This window comes from Pogoniulus pusillus, chromosome 9 (genome assembly GCF_015220805.1).
Source record: "Pogoniulus pusillus isolate bPogPus1 chromosome 9, bPogPus1.pri, whole genome shotgun sequence".
Taxonomy (NCBI): domain Eukaryota; kingdom Metazoa; phylum Chordata; class Aves; order Piciformes; family Lybiidae; genus Pogoniulus; species Pogoniulus pusillus.
This window is the reverse complement of record NC_087272.1, coordinates 33157758-33183808: the sequence shown is the minus strand read 5'-3', so window position 1 is coordinate 33183808 and position 26051 is coordinate 33157758. Positions and strand designations below refer to the sequence as shown.

The following is a 26051-nucleotide window of genomic DNA, read 5'->3' as shown; positions in this document are numbered from 1 at the left end:
TGGTTTTGAATATATTACTTCATCAATCTTTCAGAGCAGGTCCAGAGAGACATGAAGACAATCAGAGAGCTGGAGCACCTCTCCTATGAAGGCAGGCTGAGAGAGTTGGGGTTGTTCAGTCTGGAGAAAAGGATGCTCCAAAAAGGCCTTCTAGCAGCCTTCCAGTATTTAGAAGTGAGTTATAGGACAGCTGGAGAGGGACTTTTGACAAAGGCATGGAGTGACTGAATGAGGGGGAATGGCTTCAAAGTGGAAGAAGATGGATGAGGAAGAATTTCTAACTCATGAGGGAGGTGAGGCATTCAAACAGGTTGCATGCAAAACTGTGGAGGCTCAACTGTGACTCGTGTTCACTGGAATCTCCAAGCAGACCTGACCCTTCTAGCTCACATTATTCACCCACCAGACACAGTGTGAGTCCTTATCTCAGAAGTTTCAATGCAAAGCATGGGAAAAGAACGACAAGTTTACAGAATTACTGATTAACTAGCAACTTGTCAATAGCAATTACTGAAAGTGCTGGGGTGAGAACCCATCCCAAGTGCTAGGAGAGAAGAGAATGTGAGCATCCACAAGCAGAGAATACTTAAACAAACAAGAAAAGAGAAAAAGAATGCACTGAAATCTTACCTGAGAACAAAAGGATATTTCTTTAAAGCTTTTTTCAATTGCTACTTTTTTTGTGTCAGGACTGATAAGGTAAACTTCAGACTGCCCAATCTAAAGAGTAAAATAAAGACCAAGATGGTAACAAGCAACATCACACTTTTTTTTTTTGTTAGTCTTGCTATAAAAATGTTTCCTAGAGATAAATCTCATTTTTTTTTCCTACTTATTTAGGTCTCTTAGTGTATTATTACCAAAGAATGAAAGAACACTGAAACTGTGATTTGGCATTCAGAGCTCTGTACATCACTGAACAGATGTGCAGTTTCACATCTGAGGTAAGACACTGAGAACAGTGTTTAATTAGATAAGAGCAATATTATACCACCAGTGACTTTCTTTGCACTGAGGAAATACACTCACACTCCCTTTATTCTCTGCAGTTCTGCCACAGATCACATTCCCAAAACCTACTAAATAAAACTGCCTTAAAATTCAAATCCATGTCTGTGCTTCTATGTTTATCCCACCTAATTATTTTGCAGGGTTTTCTTTAAGACACACACACACAGAGCATTTAATTCAAATGCTTTAACTCAGACTACACAAAAGAGCTCACTGGAGTGCATTTTCTAACTTCATTTCATCTGTAAGGCCATATGCACAGGAGTGACCCAATAGCTGATGCTAACTTTTCATGGGCAAAGGGCATTTTTAAGGTGAAGTTACTGGTTTCACGTTTCCAGCTCCTGGCAGTGTGGCCATAACATTTTAACCAATACAATTTAAACCCTTCAGAGTTTCTAGCACATCAGAAGGTCTGCTGAGTCTCATATCAGATTTTAGGGGAGATAGTGAAATCTAGATGGACACATGAGCATGATTTAGACAGGGCCAGGTTGGCTAAGGCCTTGGTCTAGTGGAGGGTATCACTGCTCAGGGCAGGTGGGTTGGAAGTAGATGATCCTTAAGGCCCTTTCTAACCCAAACCATTCTATGCAACCTGCTGAAGCTTCAGCCACTAGCAAATCCCACAAGAAGCACATCAAAACATCAGCTGCAGCAACAGACCTGTAAGTTCTTAGAGAAGGAGGAAGGGGAGAATCCTGTGCATGAATGGATGAAGTGAGATGTGCCACCTCTGTGTCTCTATAAAGAATCCTATGCATTTCACTTTCACATCTCCCACTTTAACCAGTCACAGCAGTTTTTCCCAACTCCTTGTTGGTCTCCTTGCATTGGCCCCTGGGATGATCTCATGCATTCATGGGGTTGTTCTTTCCAACATCTACTCAGCATCCTGCTCCTGCTCACTGATGCCTTCCCCTTCCTGCAGTGAGAGGCTCCTTTTTAGCTCAGCCCCATATGCTCCTTTCACACTTTGTTCCAGAGTTGAAGGGGTCATTCAAAGCCAACTGAACATGGGGAAAAAACATCTTCTCATCTCCTTCAGAAATACAGAAAGGAGAAAAGCCTAAATAAAGCCTCTCAAATCCTAAGAAATTGGCTCAGAAAGCAGATCTTCAGGAAGAGATATCAAAACCAGGACTGAACCAGGCGAGGAGAGCCAGCAGGTAACCTCCTCCTACACCAACCAACTTCTGCTGCAGTCCTGGGGAAAATGCAGGTAAGAATTTCAACTCAGAAAATGCAAACAAACATTTCCCCTCTGGATATAAAGTTATTTAAATGTTTCATGTATAGCCACCCAGAAACTGATGAGCAGAGAAAACCTGTGCCTGCTGCATCCCTACTTCATGCTACTGCTCCTCAGAACCTGCTGAGCACAGGGAATGGCTAACCAAGTGACTAAGCTCTGTCACCAGCTGCTGCCTCGTGGATACTGGAGGCACAAACCACAGTTACTTCACTTCCTGGCATTCAGCTGGATTTAGACTGGCAAAAAGGCAAAAGAATACAACTGTGAAACAAACCAATATTTTCCCAGGCTAAAAGCAATGCAAGACAGAAAACAAGGTCAACAGAGCCTCAGAATTTGGAAGTGAGTCTGTCAGAAGGTGTTAGATGCTGTGTTCAGGCTGAAGCTGCACATGCCTGTGAGAAATGTTGCTTCTATTTAATATGAATTAAAACACATTCATTGGAGTAAGAGGATCTGAGCCTAAGCAGTCCATCTATAATCTCCCTCTCCCTAAAAATCTGTGCCATGAATTAATAACGGAGTCAGGATTTGTTTCAAAATTAGGCATTACTATGAAGGGCATCTGTATTTGCTGTGTGAAATGTACTCAAGGGAAGAAGGGTAAACATGCAGGATGTTTTTTTTAATCAGGCACAAAATTTCTCTCCACCTTCTCCCACTTCTCTCTCTGCTGTTGGCCTACCATGACTACACAGAAGTTTTAATCAGCTATAGCTAACTACACTTCTTCCTGTCTGTTATTTAAACAGACGTAACACTTTGGCAATCCTTAAAGCAGCACTTCTCTCCCCCCGTCCAACAAGTCTGCTCTAACTGTGCCCATTTCACTGTTTCTGTCCTTAAAATCTCCCAGCCCCAACAGCAGCTGATAGATCCAAGGTGACCTTATGACAGCAAATGATCACAGTATCAGCTCCAGGCTTGCATTTTGCATTACATTCAAAAGACACAAGAGCTCTAAAACACGTCATGTGTCTTCTCTACCATAAGGATTAGAAGAGGAGCAAATAATACATTCCTCACCTGTTTCTCAGGTCTTGAAAAGCAGTTTTGCTGCTTGCCTACCAAGGCAAAAGCATTCCTAGCCACACAAAAGCAGGACAGAAGTGGGGGCAAGTGTGAAGCAGCCTAGGAAGCTGCTATACTACTCCATCATTACACACCCATGTTGGCAGCAGAAACACCTTCATGAAGGGTACTACTTAGCACCAGGCATAAAAAGTCTGCTTCACCAGTCGTGGTTCAGGTTTCTGCTCTAGTTGCAGGCAACTCATTTACCCAGAAATTTATTTCTGCTGTTACTAGTTAGTGTAATTAATTGTATGTACCATTTTGCAGTTAGTTAATTACCCACTAACTTGCTGCTGCTTTTTAAAAGCTCACTGCTTTTTAAAAGCTGTCTTTAGAAGCTCACTGTTCCAGGCAGTGCTGTTTCAAACTGTTTCACATGAACTTATTTTTACCACATAGAACAATTAACAATGACTGGTAACACATTTGAGAGAAACAGGCAAGTTTAGGTTAAGCTTGATTATGGCAGTTAAGTTACTAATTAAGTAACTGCCATCTGTCAGAACATCTGCCTTGGCGTCTGCCACTCCAAACTCCAAGATGTGGACGGGTCAACAAGAGCTGCAAGTCTGACTTTACCGTAAACAACATGGTCCGGTTCTCTGCAATGTCTGTTGGCTGCACAACACTGTGGCCATAGACGAGCTGACTTTTGAGGTTCAGTGAAAGGGCATCTTCTTCAAAAGACTTGACAAAGCTGTTACTCCTTTGGCTTGCCTCTTGCAAATCCTTCTTAAAAGCAAAGGAACGAAGCCCAGGCTGAGAATAAGATTTCCTAATTGGCCTTTTCTCCTCCTCTTCACTGACCAAAGGCTGGAAGACAGACCGAAATTTGTTGCTTAAAGAGAAGCCTCCAAAGTTATTGGCAGTTTCCTGCTGTTGGGATGACGAGTTGGAATCTGGCTTCTTTGTGCAGTTTGCACGGTTGAATTTCTCAATGCATTCATCTATGAGTGCTGGAGGTGCGTTTTTGTGCGCTACTGTCACCCGTCCACAGAACAGCACCTCAAACTTCTTGGCAAAAGGGTCTTCCACATCTGAGAGGTTGCTCTGGAACTCTTCTTGCCGAGCAATTTTCCCGGCTTGCCGAATGGAGCTGATGATCTCAGGCACCTACAGGAGGGGAAAACAAAACACACAACATAGAATCATAGAATCATAGAATCAACCAGGTTGGAAGAGACCTCCAAGATCATCCAGTCCAACCTATCACCCAGCCCTATCCAATCAACTAGACCATGGCACCAAGTGCCTCATCCAGGCTTTTCTTGAACACCCCCAGGGACGGTGCCTCCACCACCTCCCTGGGCAGCCCATTCCAATGCCAATCACTCTCTCTGTGAAGAACTTCTTCCTAATATCCAGCCTATACCTACCCTGGCACAACTTGAGACTGTGTCCCCTTGTTCTATTGCTGGTTGCCCGGCAGAAGAGGCCACCCCCCACCTGGCTACAATGCCCCTTCAGGTAGTTGTAGACAGTAATAAGATCACCCCTGAGCCTCCTCTTCTCCAGGCTAAACAGGCCCAGCTCCCTCAACCTCTCCTCATAGGATTTGTGCTTCAGGCCCCTCACCAGCTTTGTTGCCCTTCTCTGGACATGTTCCAGCACCTCAACATGAACATCTGGTCCTTCTAGGGGAAACAGTAAGGAGTGCTCCCTGCTGTTATCTTGCTGGGGTGGCTAATTTGGCTTTGTTTTCTGACAGGCTAGTTGAAGCCATCTTCTATTTGTCCAACGGACACATCAGAGATGTTAAACGTTGCCTGGATGAATTGCTCCTTTGTCTTCCAGCCAAGGCCTCGTCCAGAGAGAAAATGGATTGAAGCTTGAGGAGGGGAGACTTAGACTAGAGATTAAGAAGAAATTCTTGACAGTGAAGGTGGTGAGACACTGAAACAGGTTGCCCAGGGAGGTCTTGGATGCCCCCTCCCTGGAGGTGTTCAAGGCCAGGTTGGATGAGTCCTTGACGAACCTGCTCTAGTGGAAGGTCTCCCTGAACATAGCAGGGGCTTGGAACTAAATGATCTTGGAGGTCACTTCAAACCCAAACTATTCTGTGAATGAATCTATGAATCACCACTGTCAGAAGTACTTCAGCTCTGTGCTTTCAGTTAGACTTCTCAAGGATCTAGTACAACGTGTTGTGTTCAAACTCAAAATGAAAGACAAAAACACTTAGGAAAGCAGAAAAGAAGGCTCAGACTAATTAATTGGGAAAGTTATTTAATCTCTGCTATTCTTCACTCCCTTCTCTTGCTCAAGCCATTCACAACATGTAAATTAATGAGTCTCTTGCAAGCCCTCATAAGAGCATCTTACATCATTATGGCAGGCTGGTGATTGGTGATTGCAGGGGTTTTAACTGTAAATTGCTGTTGCTTTTAAAGAAATATATTCATTATTTCAGATATTCATTTTGATTTTACCAGGCTAGATGACACTCTCAAGTAAGCATTCCTTCCACATCCAGTGTTGCTTGCTGAGCAACTGCATGAGAGAGCAAGTCTGCCACAGCCCACAGATGTTTAATCACAACCAAAACCCAATCTGCCACCTGCAATATTTTAAGTAACAGTAAATGGTGACAGTTTCTGCTAAGGTCATTAGGGAGGAGCACACATGTGCTTTCTTCAGTGGCTGTGAGGCCCATGTCTGGTTCCATCCCACTCCTTTGACTGGTCTCACAGATTAAGGCAGCCTGTATCGATGCCACAAAGACAAACATGGGGCCAGCACTTCTGATTACAACAGATAATTCTGCCAACTTTTTAATTTCCCCAAACTACTCTGAGAAAAAAATCCATGCAAGGTGTGCCAGCTTCTTGACAAACGTCCCCCTGACAAGCACCAGTTGGAGATTGCTTACTTCTGGAGAATCAGAACCACACAGGGAAGAGTAGGGGTTGGAAGGAAACTCTAGTGATCATCAAATCCAAATCCCCTGCCAAGACAGAGTCACCTAAGAAAGGTCACCCAGGAACATGACTAGGTGGGTTTTGAATGTCTCCAGAGGTAGCATCATAGAATTGTTTTGGTTGGAAAAGAACTCTAACATCATCAAGCCCAACTACTGACCTAACCTCACCAAACCCATTACACCACATCCCAAAGCGCCATGCTGCATTTAGAATCAGAATCACAGAATCAACCAGGTTGTTCACACATTGCTTGAACACCTGCAGGGATGGTGACTCCACCACCTCTCTGGATGCTCGAGGGTAGTACAGAAAGAGGCCTGGGAGAAAAAGACTAAAACAGCAACCAGAAGAACCATATCCCCTATGAGAAAAGGCATCCCTAAACATCACAGTATCACAGTATCATCAGGGTTGGAAGAGACCTCACAGATCATCAAGTCCAACCTAGCACCCAGCCCTAGCCAATCAACTAGACCATGGCACTAAGTGCCTCACCCAGGGCCTCATCCAGAATACTTTGGAGGCATGGCCTCTGTCGTGTGCTGACAATTCTATGCTTATCTAGTACTGAAATGGTAATAAAATCTGTACATAGAATCATAGAATCAAAGAGGTTGGAAGAGACCTCCAAGATCATCCAGTCCAACCTAGCACCCAGCCCTAGCCAATCAACTAGACCATGGCACTAAGTGCCTCATCTAGGCTTTTCTTGAACACCTCCAGAGACTGTGACTCCATCACCTCCCTGGGCAGCCCATTCCAATGCCAATCACTCTCTATGCCAACAACTTCCTCCTGACATCCAGCCTATACTTCCCCCAGCAGCACAACTTGAGACTGTGTCCCCTTGTTCATAAACTAACCCAGGAAACAGGAAAGGACTTGGAGGAAAGAGTGAAGAGTGAAAACTGAATGTCTGTATTCTGGATGCTCATAAAGATGTCAGTAGGATTTTTTTTTCTAGATAAGGAAACACAAATAGATAGATATGGATGGGTAGGTAGATAGACATATTAATAGTGGATTTAAGATAACAGCATTACAAAATAAATAAGATGCCTCAGGAAGCATTACTTCAGCCTTGATCACAAGGCATGAGTCATCAGCAAAGACAATGGAGGAGAAGTAAGGCAAGCAGGCTCATAACTTCAGAAGTTTGTCCACAGCTCTGTCACCAGCCGGTCAGAAAGCCCTGGGCTCAGGTAGCTTCATGCCTAACCTTTTAATTGCCTTCAAATAAGGAATCCATTACCTCAAGTGACATGCATCTGCTCCACAGTGAGCTCAAGGTTCACCTCAGTTTTATTTACCTTATAATTCATCAAAGAACCAATTTTCAGCCACATCTGAGCATGCCAGCTAAACACAAACCATCATTCTATGATTCTATGATTCTACCCATATTTCAGGTGGCAACAGCTTCAGCGTTTCCTAGTAAGCACATTTTGCTCTTGTGGGGACCTCTGGACACATCAGCCACAGGCAATTTCACACAAGCCTGAGATCCCACCTCTGCTTCTGCTGAGGATGCAGAGGCAGCAGCAGAGGAAGGAGGTATCTTCTGGAAACACTCTGCTGAAGGCAGGAACATCATCTCTCACACAGGTGAAGAGAGCCACCGTCTCAGCCAGGGATAAGCTGCACCCATTCTAGTAACTTCAAGGAGAGTTTCTAGCAGTGCAGGCATTAGAAGCAGCTCCTCTCTGTTTGAGAGGAAGTCCAGACAAGACATAGAATCATAGAATGGTTTAGGTTGGAAGAGACCTCGAAGATCATCCAGTTCCAACCCCCTGACATAGGCAGGGACACCTCCCACTAGAGCAGGTTGCTCAAGGCCTCATCCAACCTGGTCTTGAACACCTCCAGGGAGGGAGCAGCCACAACCTCCCTGGGCAACCTGTGCCAGTGTCTCGTCACAGTAAAGAACTTCCTAATATCCAGTTTAAATCTCCCCTCTGCCAGTTTAAAGCCATTACTCCTCATCCTATCATTACAAGACCTTGTCAATAGTCCCTCTCCAGCCCTCCTGTAGGCCCCCTTCAGATACTGGAAGGTCTCCTCGAAGCCTTCTCTCCAGGCTGAAGAGCCCTAACTCTCACAGCCTGTCCTCATAGCAGAGCTGCTGCAGCCCTCTGAACATCTTCAGGGCCTCCTCTGGACTTGCTCCAACAGTTCCATATCCTTCTTGTGTTGGGGGCTCCAGAACTGTACACAGTTCATCATGGATCCATCATAAACGAACAGTTACTGAATCTGATTTCTTCCTCTTTGTTCTCAGACAGTATCACAGTATCACACAGTATCATCAGGGTTGGAAGAGACTTCACAGATCATCAAGTCCAACCCTTTACCACAGAGCTCAAGGCTAGACCATGGCACCAAGTGCCACGTCCAACCTTGCCTTGAACAGCTCCAGGGACGGCGACTCCACCACCTCCCCGGGCAGCCCATTCCAGTGTCCAAAGCCCATTCCAGTGTCATCAACCAAAGCACTACCTAGCAGTGGCTGGACATCACACACAGGCAGTTGTCAGAGAAAAACACTAAACACAGAATGACTTCCCAGTAGGTAACACCATTCCTGTTTGAGGAGACCTGGGGATGAAAACCAAGGGGAGTCTTTACTTATTTTCACACACGATGAAGTTTGACTTCTGCCACTTATCAGTAACAGCTGATGACATGCTACATTTACCTAGGTACATTTTGACTTCCTGCTTATTAACCTAAACCCCCCCCACAGCCTGTGGATACCATTTTATTACTTCTGATTAGGCTCCTGAAGCAGCAAATCACCACCTCACTTTCCTGGCACCCTTAAGCATGTTAAACATTAATTTGCTTTCATCGGTAGAGGCAAGATGCGACAACCACAGAATTGTCAAGGTTGGAAAAGACCTCAAAGATCATCAAGTCCAATCTTCTACCCAACACCTCCATGACCATTAGACCATGTCCTGAAGTGTCACATCTACTCATTTTTTAAACATCTCCAGAGGCTCCACCACCTCCCTGGGCAGCTTGTTCCAATGCCTGACCACTCTTTCAGGAAAGAAACTTTTCCTAAGATCCAATCTAAGCCTCCTCTGGTACAGCTGGAGGCTACTTCCCCTTGTGGAACAGTTACCTGGGAAAAGAGATCACCATCAGCCTCATTCCAACCTCCTTTCAGGTAGCTGTAGAGTGAAACAAGGTCTCTTCTCAATCTCCTCTTCTTCACACTGAACAATCCCAGCTCCCTCAGTCTTTCCTCATAAGACATGCTCTCCAAATCCCTTATCAGCTTGATAAATGAGGAAAACCCTCTATGATTCTGTGATTTTTTGCTGTGAAATTAAGTGAACTGCAGAGTTAGCACAGATAAGGATCGAGCCTGCTTTAGAACCACTCTTGGGGCGTGAGGTTGGGATTGCCCTGAGCCTCCAGGGCACAGGCTCCCAGTGGGGCAGGACACTTTACTGCCAACCATCTGGTTGGATATGGTGTGAGCACCAAGCTGTGCTCTTCACTGATGGGTGGTTAACCCTCTCCATGAGCGTCCAGGATTGTACAAGGCTGTTGAAGCTGCATTGTGGAGGAAGTTATTCCCAGAGAGAGTGATTTGCCATTGGAATGGGCTGCCCAGGGAGGTGGTGGAGTCACCATCCCTGGAGGTGTTGAAGCAAAGCCTGGATGAGGCACTTAGTGCCATGGTCTAGTTGACTGGACAGTGCTGGGTGCTAGGTTGGACTGGATGATCTTGGAGGTCTCTTCCAACCTGGTTGATTCTATGAACCCCAAACATCAATTTCCCTGAAACTGTTCTTGGCCTGACCAAGATCTGTGGTCTTCTCATCTACCTGTACCATTCCAGACTTTTTTATGCAAGCAGTTAGAAATGAAGACTCCACATGCCCTTGTGTGTCCTCTGATCCTAGCTCTCTCAACAAACACACTCGAGTGCTGAGTACATGAAGATTAAGTAAAACATAAGTTAAAATGAAAAAAATCATTTAAAAATTAAGCTGTGATAATTATTAATAATTATTAAAATCAACACTGCAGGCTCCATCCTGGCAAATGTTTATTAAGCACAGCTGGACTTTTTCCAGATGAAGCAGCACACCACTAGGCCATCAGTAACCACATCTCATGGTGTGGTTGTGAGTTGTGGTTGTCAGTTAATCTCTAGCAACTAACTAATTGCTTTTATGGCTCTTCAATTTGTATGAGAAAGTAGCAAGGAGCAAATTGCCTGTGAATTAAGTTGATGTCACTTGGAGATTTTTAAAGGTTGTGGGGTTCTTTCTGACCATAAAAAGCTCTTTTTTAATGGTAAGGGTGGCCACATGGGTTGCAGGGCTCCCAGCCCTGTAGATATGCAAACTGCCTGGACATGGCCCTCAGCAACCTGCTCTAGGTGACTGTGCTTTGAAGCAGATAAATGTCCAGAGGTCTCACCCTACCTTAGCCTGGTGGCTTAAATATCAACATCTCCTACAGAGACCCGTAGATCTACTTTGAACCTGCTAAGATAGAGTGGGAGGACTGCTGCACAGATGTATGCCTTCTTCCTGACACACAGATTCTCCTTTCTAGCACATTGCTATTCTGAAATGTCTTCTGACTTGTTTCTCAGTATAAATATGTAATTAGCAGAAAGATTATTTCTGTAATAAAAACAAAACCCAAACCAATAATAAACAATAAAACAACTGCTGATGACCTAAAATGATTTGCCCAAAGCCACAAAACTAAATATAGACAACTGTGTAAGCAAGAAGGAAAGTTTACCAAGCTCAGAACACTACTTTCTCACCACTCACTGTGGGCCAAACAGGAGTGGTGAACAGAAAACACAACTGGAACGTGTTAGGAAAGTTTTTGCACTTCGAGTGTCTGAATTAGATACAAAAAAAAAAGATGCACCCAGAAGAGTGGACTGTTGTGACTGGGTTTATTTCATGATAAGCAGACCATTTTATTATTATTACTATTATTAACTTATTATATTATTATTATTATTATTATTATTATTATTATTATTGTTTTGTTTATATCAGTGCTGGGCCCCATCCTCTTTAACATCTTCATAGATGATTTGGATGAGGGCATGGAGTCAGTCATCAGCAAGTTTGCAGATGACACCAAGCTGGGGGCAGATGTGACTGAGTTGGAAGGCAGAAGGCCTCTGCAGCGGGACCTTGACTGCCTGGACAGATGGGCAGAGTCCAATGGGATGGGGTTCAATAGCTCCAAGTGCAGGGTGCTGCACTTTGGCCACAGCAACCCCATGCAGAGATACAGGCTAGGGTCGGAGTGGCTGGAGAGCAGCCAGACAGAGAGGGATCTGGGGGTGCTGATTGATACCTGCCTGAACATGAGCCAGCAGTGTGCCCAGGTGGCCAAGAGAGCCAGTGGCATCCTGGCCTGCATCAGGAATGGTGTGGTCAGCAGGAGCAGGGAGGTCATTCTGCCCCTGTATTCTGCACTGGTTAGACCACACCTTGAGTACTGTGTTCAGTTCTGGGCCCCCCAGTTTAGGAGGGACATTGAGATGCTTGAGCGTGTCCAGAGAAGGGCGACGAGGCTGGGGAGAGGCCTTGAGCACAGCCCTACGAGGAGAGGACACAGCCTCAGGCTGCACCAGGGGAAATTTAGGCTGGAGGTGAGGAGAAAGTTCTTCCCTGAGAGAGTCATTGGACACTGGAATGGGCTGCCCGGGGAGGTGGTGGAGTCACCGTCCCTGGGGCTGTTCAAGGCAGGATTGGACGTGGCACTTGGTGCCATGGTCTGGCCTTGAGAATTGTGGTAAAGGGTTGGACTTGATGATCTGTGAGGTCTCTTCCAACCTTGGTGATACTGTGATACTGTGATTTCTGCTGTGATGAGAATGGTCACTTTGTAAAGACAAATCAGGGAACTGAAATATTGTGTATTTTCATGACCTGACTCTTGAGCACTCCAAAGCACAACCCAACATGGAGACCTTCCTGATGCACCTCAGCCTGTCACTAGATAAGCAGCTCCAGCTTCCACACCAGGCATCAAATCACCGGAGATGACAATCATTATTGAGAACACTGAAGAAAAACCACTGAAGCTCCTTCCCTTCACAGAAACTCTGGTGACATTTTATCCCCATGCAACCAGAAGTCACCCTGCAAGTTTACAAACAAGGAAGATGTTGTTACACATGTCCATGCCTTTGGCCTGTCAGTGAAGTTGAGAAAGAGGAAGAAACTGAATGGAGAAAAAAAAAAGCCCAGCAATAGCTGAATGCAGCAGCTGCCTGCTGGCAAACAAGGCGAGGCTGGAAAAGGATTCCCTGCTGCTTTAGCACACAGCAGGTAGAAAACCAATACTGCCAAAGAAGAACTGCCAACACATCAGCTGGTCAGGAATAGAGGGAAAAAAAAACAAGTGGGATGAGTCCTGATTTTAGATGCTACACAGTGTTTATATCTACACCATAAACCTACCAGTTTATGCCTATCAGCATCTTTAAAAGACTTCAGGTCAGTGAAGGCTCAAGTGGAGGTTTAATGATGTCAAGGAAGCAGGTGGCTTTGTTTGAGAGACAGACATATGATGGCAGGAACTGATCTTACATGAAACAATCATATAATCATTTTGGTTGGAAAAGACCTTGGAAATCACTGAGTCCATCATCTAACTCTGCCAAGTCTGGCGCTAAACTCTGACCCTCACCACCACTCTGCAGCTTTTAAACACCTCCCGGTGATTCCACCCCCTCGCTGGGGAGCCTGCTCCGGTCTTTGAGAACCCATTCAGTCAAGAAGTCCTTCTCACAGCAAATCTAAACCACCCCGTGTGCAACTTCAGGCCAATTCCTTTTATCCTATCACTTGTTCCTAAGGAGCAGAGACAAACATCTTGCTACAGCATCCTTTCAAGTAGTTGTAGAGGGAGAAGGTGTCCCCTTAAGACTCCACAGATTCCTGGAGACTGAGAACCATTCTAGTCAGATCTGGAGCTGAACCTCAGAATGTCCCATGTCACCACAGCTATAACAGAGCCACTAGAAGTCTTTCACAAAGCTCTTTAAACAAGTAGGTGTTCTGATTTAGTTTTGCCTGCCTGCTTCAGCATGAGACGGCATCTCAGTTGTTTTTACTTGCCCTTCTTGTGACCATAGCAAGCTCAATAAAACATCCAGAAGTCTAACACACTGTTTGCTATTAACATCTTTCCTTCTCTATCTCACTGGAGTGTGCTGCTACAGGAAAAAAAAAAGGGTCCAAAGCTATTTATCTTGGGAGTGTCACAGAATGCTAAGTGTGGGAAGAGACCTCTGGAGATTACTTAGTCCAACTCTCCCTGCTAAAGCAGGATCACCTAGGGCAGGCTGCATCCACACAGGTCTTTTTAAGTCCCCAGAGGAGACTTCACAACCTCTCTGGGCAGCTTGTTCCAGTGCTCCAGCAGAACCCTCAAAGTGAAGAAGCTTGTCCTGATGTTTAAATGAAAGAGAAGCTCTCTATTTGCATCAGGACACACAGCAGTATTTTTGTCACCCATGAGGTACTCATAATCATGGAATACTTTGTAAAGATAGAACAGAAAACAGGACAAGAGTTTTTGAGACATACACAACATAAATAAAAAAGATGACATAGCAAAGGATTTAGTTTCATCTTTGAAAGGCTGCACAACATCTTTGGCTTCAGCAGTTGGTCTGATCTCAGCACACTGTTAGCAGAACAGCTCTGCAGGACTGGAACAGATCAATGCCTCCCATCCTTACCACTCCTTCAACCCTGACTAGTGGGAGCTGATGTTTTTGGAACACATTTCTCCACTCCACTGGATGTGAAGTTTAGCATTTTACTGCCATAGCATTATAATTTAGAGACTGCACTGGGATTTTACTATTTTAATCAAGGCACTGCACAACTTCTGCTTTCAGAAACACAAAATGTGATTTGGATCTGATTCCTGCTGGTGCAGCTTCCTACACAAAGCAAGGCAAACTTCTGAGTTAGATCTGACTTTAAACTTAGATGAAATGCTGAGGGTCACCTCTACCTGGGTTCCAAGTAGCCCCCACATTGGAGTCCCCAGAATCTCCTCTTCCCCACAGGAAATTTCCAGTTGCCAGAAAAAGAAGGGCCTGCCTTCAGCTGAGACTCTTTTGTGATAGGTGTTGCTCACTATTTTAACCAAGAAGCAGACTGAAAACTTCAAGCACAGAACCTGTCTTGGGTCTCTCACAAAGGCAAAAGAAGTGTTAAAAGAGACAGAATTTCTTTAGTCCTTAGCACTAGCAGAAATTCAAAGCAGAAGAGTAAGACACATCTTAAAGACAATTTCCAACCAACTTTTACATACAGGTCTTATCTCAAATGTCTTCATAGGGCTTTTTCTTCTCTTATCTTGCTTGAAGACTGCCTCCTACACCTCACTGACTTTTTCTAGTCATTAATTCTCCTTTTGCAAAATTTCTTCCTTAGGCTCCTAACCAACAGTTCTATGGAGCACTTCAATTACTGTCTTTCTCCCTTTGCTATTTGCTGACTTTTATTCCTCCCACAAAGCCACTTTCAAGCCAAGATCTAATTCAGGAGAAGCAGAAAGTTCAGTTCCTCCAGTCCCTGGATGATGATCGTCTTTTTGCAAGCTCCCAGCAGTTCCTCTGTGCATGACAAATGTATCCCATGAAGAGCAAAGTGAGACTCTAACCAAGAGGTCTCTAAGTACTTAAAGAGTACAGAGGTCACCATGACTCAATGTATCCTCCAAAACGTTGCTGCTGGATCCTGACAACTCATAAAACAACTATCAGCTCTCAGCAGCTCTACCATCCACATGTGCTGGTGTAGCTAATTTCCCTCTATAGTACCTAAAATGCACAAAGGGTCTCATTTAACCATGAACTTGTGGGTATCTTTTGAGAAAGGAGAACAAGTCAGAGCACAATCAGAGGGCAGGGAGGGGTAGCCAGGATAGCAGCCAGCCAGGCTAACCACACCACAGATGTGCTGCTGGGGAAGGACTATGAAATCAGATCTACAAAAGCACAACATAGAGAGGTTGTTTCAGCCTTGCTGGGGGCAAGCTGGATGGCTGAAGAATGCTACCACAGAGCAATGGCAGGAAAAGTGACCTCATGCCTGTCTGCCTGGGGAGTTGGCTTACGAGGTGTGAACGGGCATTACACAGAGAACAGAAGTGAGGGTGGTGGGGTCAAGGTTCAGTTTTTGCAGAGATATATGTAAGACACTGATCATAGAATCATGGAACTGGTGAGGTTGGAAGAGACCTTTGAGATCATCAGGTGCAACTGCTCACCTAGAGCTCACAACTCCACCACTACTGCTAAGCTGCTGCCACTAAACCATGTCCCTCAGCACCACCTCCAAGGATGGTGAGCCCACCACTTTTGTGGGTAGCCTGTTCCAATACCTAAGAACTATTTCTGTGAAGGTTTTTTTTCCTAATATCCAATCTAATGATGAACAAGAGTGCACTAAAACGGAAAGGATACTCCATGTGGGGCAGAAAAGAGTCATCTGCTTAGGGACAGGGTTTAGTGTTGACCTTACAGTGCTGGGCTGAAGGTTGAACTAGATAATAGCATCATAGAATCAACCAGGTTGGAAGAGACCTCCAAGATCATCCAGGCCAACCTAGCACCCAGCCCTAGCCAGTCAACTAGACCATGGCACTAAGTGCCTCAGCCAGGCTTTTCTTGAACACCTCCAGGGATGGTGACTCCACCACCTCCTAATCTTGAAGGTCTCTTTCAACCAAAGATATTCTGTGATTCTGTGAAATCCTGCTCTTTTTTAGACTTGGAGCATAGTAGATGAGTGACACTAGTGTCCTCTGAGCTGACCTGGACAATCGAGAGTGGAGCTGCACACAGCCAACATATACCCTTGCAGTTTACCATAACAAGCCATAAAAGGTGACTGGGGTTCCTACATACACCGAGACTGCTCAGCAATGCAGCCTGATGCCAGGAGCACTGTATGCCACTTTTACAGTTATCACATTCCTTTTAGTATCACAGACAAACCTCAGCTTGCAAATCTTCCTCATGACTCCTTAGAAGGATGGAAAAGGTTACACTTTTTGCAAGGTCATGTGAGCTGGAGAGTACTTCATGCAATTTTAAGAGGCACAAAAAGGGTTTATTTCCTCTCTGAAAAAAAAACCCAACAATATTTGCAGAATCTGTTTATAGATCATTGTAAACAAGCTCAGAAATAGAACATAATTGGACTTGGTGTTCTACTGAAGCTGGAGTGCTTTATTTTGCGGTGGTATTTCCTCCTCAAGAGAGGTGCATCACGTTGCTGATACAGTTTTGAGTTTTCTTTCACACTTAAGAAAAGCAGTTGCTTACTTAGTTCACCAGTTTTAGTCCTTCTTGGATGTCAAACAAATGGTTTCTCCTGTCCAGGAACTTTTTGAGTTATGGTGGATTTTTCCTAAGGTAAGACTCTCAGTGATGGCTTCTCATTGGAAGATCTAATGGGATTATTTAAACTTGTCAATAAACTACCTCACATTGGACTGCTGGAGCGAGTCTAAAGGAGCTAGATGTTGAGGGCTCTTTAGCTGCATTCACAGATTAAATGAGGTTGGAAGGAACCATCAAAAGTCATCTTCTCCAATGCCCCTCCAGGCAGCAGGGACACCTCCGACTAGATCAGGCTGCCCAGGACCACATCAAGTCTGATCTTGAATGTCTCCAGGAATGGGGCCTCAACCATACTTGTTCCAGTATTTTACCATTTCCTCCTGATGTCCAACCTAAATCTACTCTGCTCCTGCTTCAAACCAGGTGGGGGTTGGTCTCTTCTCCCAGACAATCAGCAACAGAACAAGGGGACACAGTCTCAAGCTGTGCCGGGGAAAGTATAGGCTGGATGTTAGGAGGAAGTTCTTCACAGAGAGAGTGATTTCCCATTGGAATGGGCTGCCCAGGGAGGTGGTGGAGTCACCATCCCTGGAGGTGTTCACGAAAAGCCTGGATGAGGCACTTAGTGCCATGGTCTAGTTGAGTGGATAGGGCTGGGTGCTAGGTTGGACTGGATGAACTTGGAGGTCTTTTCCGACCTGGTTGATTCTATCACTACAAGCCCTTCTAAACAGTCCCTCCCCAGCCTTCCTGTAAGTCCCCTTCAGATACTGAAATGTAGCTATAAGGTCTAATCTACTGCAATCCTGTTCTTACTCTCAGATCCAGAACTGACAAAAAAACTTGCAAGAAAAAAAAAAGAACTTGGAAGAAGATGCTTTTGTAGAGTGGTAATTCCATCAGGTGCCTTTAAAAATCACTGCAGGAGACCCTGGTGTGTCTTCACCAAGTACACAAGCATGCTAGAAACGTGAAGAAAGAAAGGAAAAACAGATGGGATACTACATGAAAAAAATCATTGAATGTGTATTTCAAGATGCTGCAGAGTTTGAAACGCATGCTGCTTGCTTACAGACTGCCTGCAAAACAGCCAATGGATGGCAGTGGAGCAGGGCTAATGATCCTGTGTCTGGCAGTCCTGCCATTCCATCCTGCACAGCACTACTTCACTTGTCCTGCTTTTGGTCATCTTCATCAGATCTCACTTCTTCATCTAAACGTTGGCACCTCCACTGACTGTCATCTGCCACTTTAGCTGTTACAGGGCAGCCAAGCATGCAGCTTGTGTTGACAGCCAATAGTGAATTTGGGCACAAACCCCAAGAAGTCAGTGTCTTTTTTAGCTAAAGCTGCACATTGAGTTCTAAATAGAGAAGAGTTGTCAAAAGGCAGATACAAGGCACCATCAATACAAACGGAACTACGGGATCAGCCCTGAAAGCCATCCCAGAACCAAGCCAAGGTGCCTCATCAGGAATCTCTAAGAACATGAAATCAGAAGTTTAAGCAGTGGTCCCAGTTTATGAAAATGCCATGATGGTTCTCCTTGATGACAAAAAAAAATGATCTATATTTATGTCCTGTACCAACTAACTACAGACATACAATGGCAGATCTTTAGATCTGCAGGCTGTGCCAACAACTTTATTTTCATACAATTGTTGGTCATTTCAGTTGAGCTCTATTACCTGGCCTAAATTGGAGCTGCAGATTGATCTCAGCAGCAGGAAATCCTCAGTAACTAAAGAGTAACAGCTGGATTTCAACCTTCTGTTCCATCAGCCATGCTACACTATTATCAACAGTCCTCTAAACCTGCAGTCAGACTATTGATCTGCATCATCTGGTTCACTTACACATAAAAACAGCAACCAGTGTCCAAGTCCTAAATGATGCCTGACTGAGGATGTAGTTGATGAACAGCAAGAGGAGAAATTCTTTACAGTGAAGGCAGTGAGACACTGGAACAGGTTGCCCAGAGAGGTTGTTGATGCCCACTCGCTGGAGGTGTTCAAAGAGAGTTTTCATGAGGCCTCAAACAACCTGGTCTAGTGGAAGGTGTCCCTGCCCACAACAGGGAATCTGAGCTAGATGATCTTCAAGGTCCCTTACAACCTATGATTTCCCATTGGAAAGGGCTGCCCAGGGAGGTGGTGGAGGCACCATCCCTGGGGGTCTTCAAGAAAGGACTGGATGAGGCACTTGGTGCCATGGTCTAGTTGATTGGATAGGGCTGGGTGCTAGGTTGGCCTGGATGATCTTGGAGGTCTCTTCCAACCTGGTTGATTCTATGATTCTATGAACCTGTGAAGTTCAGGGAACTTCACTGAGTCTAAGTCTTGAAATTCTTATTCCTAAGTAAGAAAGCAATGCAGGAAAAGTCAAAGCAACAAAAATCACAGCATAGAACAGACACAGTGCCAGATTGACTGGAAGTGGAAGACATTCTCAAGATACTTGCTAGAACAGTAAAAATGTTCTTTCATCACTACATCAGGTTGCTTGTCAGTTGTACCGATGGGAAACAAAAAATGAGAAACCATTGAACTGTTTTGGCTGGAAAAAGAGTCCAACCTGTATCTAACTCGCCCAAGGCTGGTGCTAAACCACATCCCTCAGCACCACATCTCTGCTTCTATTAAACACCTCCAGGGATGGGGATTCAGTCACTGCCATAGGGACTCTGTCCCAATGTTGGAGAACCCATTTGGTGAGAAGTTTCTTGTACTATGCAATCTAACCCCCTCCAAACCTCCACTGAACACACCTAGCCCTTCCAAACAATGTGTCTGCATGATAGTACAATATATGGAGAGATCAAATCAATTAATAAAGACACCACTAAGAGCATATGCAAAGACTTTCAGTAATGCATGTTGGCCTGCGACCATGAGACTTGTGAAGCTCCACCACCTATCTGCACTAGCACTTAATAAATACAAAATTTGATCTGCATCACACTTTATTTAGCTGAAAATTATAAGAAACATAAAAATGCAGCATCTGTTATCTTTTCAGGGTTATAAGATGGCTCTTTTAAGCCTAGCAAGTCTCTTCCAACAGTAAATTTTCCGTTACTCCTTTTCTTTCTTCCACTCTCCCCAGTAAGTTAAGGCTGGGTGCCTTTAGAAGATAGTAAATCAGATGAACAACTACCAAACATGGAATTGCAGCAGAGCTGGACAGTCCATGCTGCCACACCCCTTTCAAAGGGACTCAATTCTGACCTTCACAGTATTTCCCATGTATTCTATATTTAAACCTTCACCCGCCAAGGAAACGCTAAGGGTGTGGTGAGCATTTGGCACTTCCAACACACAAATGTTACAGAATTGTAGGATTATAGAAAGAAATTCTTCCCCAGGAAGGTGGTATGGGGGAAGCACTGGAGCAGGTTGCTCAGAGAAGTCGTGGAGGCTCCAAGCCTAGCAGTGTTGAAAGCTCGATTGGATGGGGTCTCAAGGAAGCTGCTCTAGTAGGTGTCCTTGCCCATGGCAGGGGGGTTGGAACTAGATGATCTTGAAGGTCCATTCCAACCCAAACCATACTGTGATTCTGCGAGTTCCATGAGAAGCTCAAGGGTGATACAAGGATGATGCTCTATGGGACACACTGATGGATCAGCTGAAGGAAAGCAAGAAATGAAAAGCAAGAAGGAAAAAATGATTTCAAGGAAAGGCTCTTTTTCAATCCCAGCTTCTTCACCACTAAAATTATGCCAGCACTTAGGACTGCTGGTATTTCAGCCACACCTAATATACTGGTCAGGCCACACCTTGAGTGCTGTGTCCAGTTCTGGGCCCCTCAATTCAAGAGAGATGTTGAGGTGCTGGAATGTGTCCAGAGAAGGGTAACAAAGCTGGTGAAGGGCCTGGAACACAAACCCTATGAGGAGAGGCTGAGGGAGCTGGGGGTGTTTAGCCTGGAGAAGAGGAGGCTCAGGGGTGACCTCATTGCTGTCTACAACTACCTGAAGGGAGGTTGTAGGCAGGTGGGGGTTGGTCTTCTCTCCCAGGCAACCAGCAATAGAACAAGGGGACACAGTCTCAAGTTGTGCTGGGGAAGGTCTAGGCTGGATGTTAGGAGGAAGTTCTTCACAGAGAGAGTGATTGGCATTGGATGATCTTGGAGGTCTCTTCCAACCTGGTTGATTCTATGATTCTACAAGTGGACTGGGCCTTTTGGTGGTGGATTTTTTTTTAATAGGAGTGAAAGGTTTATGGAATCTTTAGAAATAGCAGATAAGAAATGCTGCCTGAGTTATAACAACCTAGAAGCATTCATTTTGCATGTGATTCTGCACTTCATAGAAGGCATCAGCTCCACAAACTGTGCTTGCATATGAAAACCCATTTTTCCTAAATCTACAAAAGTCTGCCTCAGGTGACTGTATGAAAGGGAAATGTCAACCACTTCCACAGAATGCTAAGTCCTACAGGTTATATTCCAGTAGGATTTAGCCCAAATCTGAAATTCCAGTAGGTATTTTTGGTTCAGGTTCTGGTTAACTACCAGGAGAGTTTTAACTGCAGGCCTCTTGTACATAATCGTCTAAAACTCCAAAGCACTTCTACAAATCTCTTTTTCCATGGTTTTCGTTTGAGGAGGTTGGAAGCTATAAAAAGGTCCAAAGAAACAAAGCCAGTGTGAAACATTTAGTGTTAACCATCCAAATTTCCATGACAACAGCTTCAGTGAGCTCACCTCACTGGTACTACAGCAGCAGACCAATGGTCCAGTAAATGTAGAGAGGCAACTGGTAAAATCTAAGAAAATGAAGGTATTTGGTTTCAGAGCTCCTTGAAATAAACATACAAACACCCCCCAAAAAAGTTTGATTGAAAAATAAAAGGGGCTGATGAGCTTAGCTTAGCTTTTTTCAGTAGCTGGGAGTGTTCCAGAATAATTATGCACAAATTGTGGTCTCTTCTCCCCAAACCTGCAATTTCACAGGGTATCTGCACCTGAAAATCCTGTTTGGTCACTGCATATCAAAGGTTCCCCTTGGGGAAAAAAAAGGCTATGCTTCTGATTACAGTGATGAGGCTCTAAAGGCACAAAGAGAAGCATTCACACTTCCAAAGTCAGACTCTTTTGAGTTGGGAAGAAGCTTCCAGATATATCAGCCACGATGAATTCTTGGTTTGTTTTGATGTGACCATCAACACAGGCTATATGGATGCTGCTGAGAGGGGAAGGCAGCATACGGTTTTACTCTCTCTTCACAGAGCTTCAGTTAGTGACAGAAGTCCAGCTCACAAGCCTGAAATTCTCACACACCAGTAGCCAAAATGTCAACGTCCTCAAAACCCAAAAATACTCTGATGTGACCCACTCCCTGCATTAGGGCCAGTTACTGGAAAGCCATGTGCAAGCTGTTTGTACAGCTCTTTCAGCTGGATTCTCAAGTAATGCACAAGTGTGACTACTTCACTATTTTAATTTGGGCCAGGAATGTGCCTGAGAGTGGATTATACCAATCCACTTCTCAAAATGCCTGAAGTGGTGTCCATTTAAAGAGAGTTAGCCCTTCATTTTGTGATGCGTTTGACTGCAACCAGGCATTTGGCTCACAGCACCCAAGCAGGGCTAGGCCAAAGTAAAACCTGTTTCCCTGAACCAGGTACACAACCTGTTCTCAGCACAGATTCACAGATTGCATTGGGTGGGAGGGAACCCTTAAAGGTCATCTTGTCCAACCCCCCCCAGCAGGGACACCCCCAACTAGATAAGGCTGCCCACAGAATCATAGAATCATAGAACCAACCAGGTTGGAAGAGACCTCCAAGATCATCCAGGCCAACCTCGCACCCAGCCCTAGCCAATCAACTAGACCATGGCACTAAGTGCCTCATCCAGTCTCTTCTTGAACACCTCCAGGGCCACACCAAGCCTGATCTTGAATGTCTTCAGGGATGAGGCCTCAACCACATCTCTGAGCAACCCAATTCCACATTTTACCACTCTCATTGTAAAGAACTGTCATCTGATGTGCAACCTACATCTACCTTGCTCCAGTTTCAAACTATTGCCCCTATTGTCCTATTTCTAGAAGCCCTTCTAAACAGTCGGCCAGCAGTTCCCTTCCCAGCACCAGCCCTTCAACAGTCTGTTGCTGGGCTTACTGCTGTTGCTTACTAACAGAAATGCAACCTACAGATGATTTCATAAAGCCTTATAACTGCACCTTTCACACACCTGGCCAGCTGAGCAGGGAATACCAGGCTGGCCTTTTAGAACCTGCAGACACAGAGGAAAAAACAGGTAGCAGAAATCCTGTTGTTCCACTCTGGTCCACCTCAACAAGGTAAAGGTGCCCGAGACTCCCCTCCTACTTCTCAGCAAGCAAAATGTGGTTTGTTCAGAAAGATGTAAATCTCTCCTATTAAAATTTTATATTTATAGAATAATAGAACTGTTTGGGTTGGAAAAGACCTTTAAGATCAAGTCCAGCCATTAATCAAGTCTGGTGCTCAACATCAATTCTCTACAGCTTCTAAACACTTCCAGAGACGGGGATACAACCACTTCCCTGGGGAACCTGTTCCTGTGTTGGAGAACCTTTTCAGTGAAGAATTTTCTTCTAATATCCAATCCAAACTTCCCTTGGTGCAACATCTCAGGATTTTTTTACTGCAACTTGTTTAAAAAGACAAAATAACTAACACCAATTCAGTACAAACCTCTCAGTTAGTAAAAACAATACACAGTGGCTAATACCATTCCTTGCCTCAGCTTCTGCTATCCCAGTTGCAGCTGCTCTTAGCTCTCCTACCTTACCTCCCCATACAAATTGGTAAACAAACTCCTACTTGGGCAAATCTCTTGACATATTTTGTGTATCTTTACTGATATGTGAAACAGGAACAAAACCAAGGCTGAGATTCTTTTTCCCTTCAGTCACTGCTATCCATGAGCATTTCAGCCTGAACAGTTAAGCAGTAAAAGCTTCTAATTAAAAAATAAAATTATAGCCAAGAGGTAATTCCATTAACACTGTTTCTACTGAAGATTTACTTGCTAAGTCATCAGTCAACCTCTGTGCACCAAACATAACTTCAGCTCCTTCAGCTTTATGAGGTCTTTAAAAAAATTTTTCTTTCAAAATCTGAGGTATTTATTAGTTGGCACAGTAAAAATGTTCCAACATCCCCTTAAAGCAGAGGTTTCTCAGAAATGCCACAGTTTATATATTGAGAATGATGGGAAATTACAAACTGGAATTGTCATGCAGCTCTGTGAGCACATCTTTGATGAAAGAGGTGTTTTGCTCTAGTTTTCCCTTAAAGGTATTCCTATTTAGGGAACCCAGAGCCAAACCCAGAGCTTTTGTGCTCTCAGAAACACCTCCGGCGCACATAAAAGACCGTTTTCATTATAATAGCCTTCCAAAAAAGTAAGCTATGATGTGAAGCTGTATTTTAGATCATCAAATGTAAAGCAAATAAAGTCAAACTGTGGTGCCCCATACATATTTATATGGCAAATGCCCAGACAAACCCTTTGTTGTACTGCCTGTCTCTGCTGGGACCTGAAGCTTTCCCTGATCCTGCAGGATTTACTATCGGCTTGCTATTGGTTTGGCCCAAAATGTGTTACCCACACGAAGACAGCTAATAGCACCAATTTCCAGAGAGCTTTTCAGCAGAGGAAAGCAGACAGGTTTTGAGCAGAGCTTCAATGTTCTGTTTTCAGCTGCAGACGATGGGACCTGTACAAAAGAGCAAGCTCAGCTACCTCATCAGGCTTGACTTGTTAAAACTGAAGGTCAACATGAGCCTGAGAGTAGATCTTCATAAGAAATTAATTCAGAAAGTCATAAATGATTCAAGAGAAAAGCCTTGGCGAGCTGCAGTCTACATGGCCAGGAATTTAAGTACGGAAAGCCCTACTCTTGCCTAAGCACCTGTAATGCACCTTACAGATGCAGAGGACACTGACCTACTGCATCTGCCCAGCCACATAAAAGCCTGGAGAGCCAGGCTGTGTGCTGGCCCTCTCCCATCACATCGGGGATGTCTGAGCAGGAAGGGAACAATCCAGATCTGGAAGGATGAAGAATAATAGGGAATGGCTCCGAAGGGAACGTAACTGCTGAGTAACAGAGGGGTTTCACCACAGCACTGACTTCATTGCAAATGCGGAGTGCGTATCCCTCGGTCATCAGCCAGACCCCCGCGGGGAAGGTGGGGAGTGACTGGCATACAGAAATCAGCGCGTTCCGACTGCTCCGTGTTCGGGGGTAATCTGCCTCTATCTGGAAGTTGGTACTTGGTAACAAAGTTGTCTTGCCCCTGAACAAAAGCCGACCTGGAGAAGCAAGGCTGCGCGGCCCCGTGGTGCTGTGTGACAGGGGCATTGTGCGCACTCGGGCACCGAAATCCAGCTCTGGCAAGAGTCTGAACTTTCTCTTTGCTGCGCTGCCGGCATCCGGCCCCGGAGACAAGCGAGGGTCTGTCCCTCCAGCCCTCGAGGAGATGCAGACGCAGGCAAAGCCGTGGCATTTGAGCCTTCCCTCCCCAGCGATTCCCAGCTCTTCCCTGACACTAGTTCTCTATTAACTCCGATTCTTGATGCTTTATCCAAATATTCAAATTCACTTAGGAAAAGGGTTGCTGGAGTAAAAGCACCAGCACAAACAGGGCTTACACACCACGGAATGCCACCGTCGTTTGTTCACCTCTCCACATGAAGTACTCTAAGTAACATAGGTTTAAAATACAAGACAGGCTTAATAAAATTCAAGCTATTACTGGGTTTTAGACAGTGTTGAGATGTCTGGTTATGAGGCTGCCTTAAGAAACTACATCTAGATTAATGTGGCTCAAACGCTAGTCACTCAGTAAGGGGCTGAAGACACCCAGAGGTGCTCAACTTTGCTGGAAGCTGTGGGCAATAACGGAAACAAGAATGTCAGTACAGCTGGAACAAAACACCCTAAAACAGACCAGGAAAAAAGCCAAGGCTACTCTTTCAGAACACTCTTAAAAAGGGGGGAAATATAAACAAAACCTCCAAACCCAACAGAAAACTCCAGACCAAACCAAGCCCCAAAAAAACCCAAAACAAACAAACACACACAGAGAAAACCACAACAGCAAAACAAAACAAAAACAGGATGAGGGAGATCTCTTGAGCTTCCTTATTTTCAGTCTCTCATTCCTTCTCATTCTCTTCCCAAAGGCATTTGTCATTTTTGCCATCTTCGTTTTATTTGTAGCTTCTGACCCACACTAAGAAGCAGATTGTTAGTGCTACATGTTTTCCCCTGGAGATCTGCTAGGCAATCCTACTATTCAGAAACTATTGGAAGTAACAGCAACTCAGCAGCAAGATCAAGCCTAACACAGCACATCAAGTTATGTTGACTCCAAGATAAACAAGTGGCATTTACAATATGATTATAAATACCACAGCGTTT

General features: G+C 44.6%; 1 protein-coding gene across 6 annotated transcripts in view; it reads right to left on the bottom strand.

The window, feature by feature from the left end:
- The window catches only part of TBC1D1 (TBC1 domain family member 1), a 118946-nt gene that overhangs the window by 50258 nt on the left and 42637 nt on the right, over nucleotides 1–26051 (bottom strand). For all 6 annotated transcript variants that reach the window (XM_064149128.1, XM_064149123.1, XM_064149125.1 and 3 more), the window contains 2 exons: nucleotides 3920–4453; nucleotides 631–720 (listed from right to left, as the gene is read on the bottom strand). In XM_064149128.1, coding sequence (XP_064005198.1) covers nucleotides 631–720; nucleotides 3920–4453 — 624 coding nt within the window. The remainder of the gene's footprint in view (nucleotides 1–630; nucleotides 721–3919; nucleotides 4454–26051) is intronic.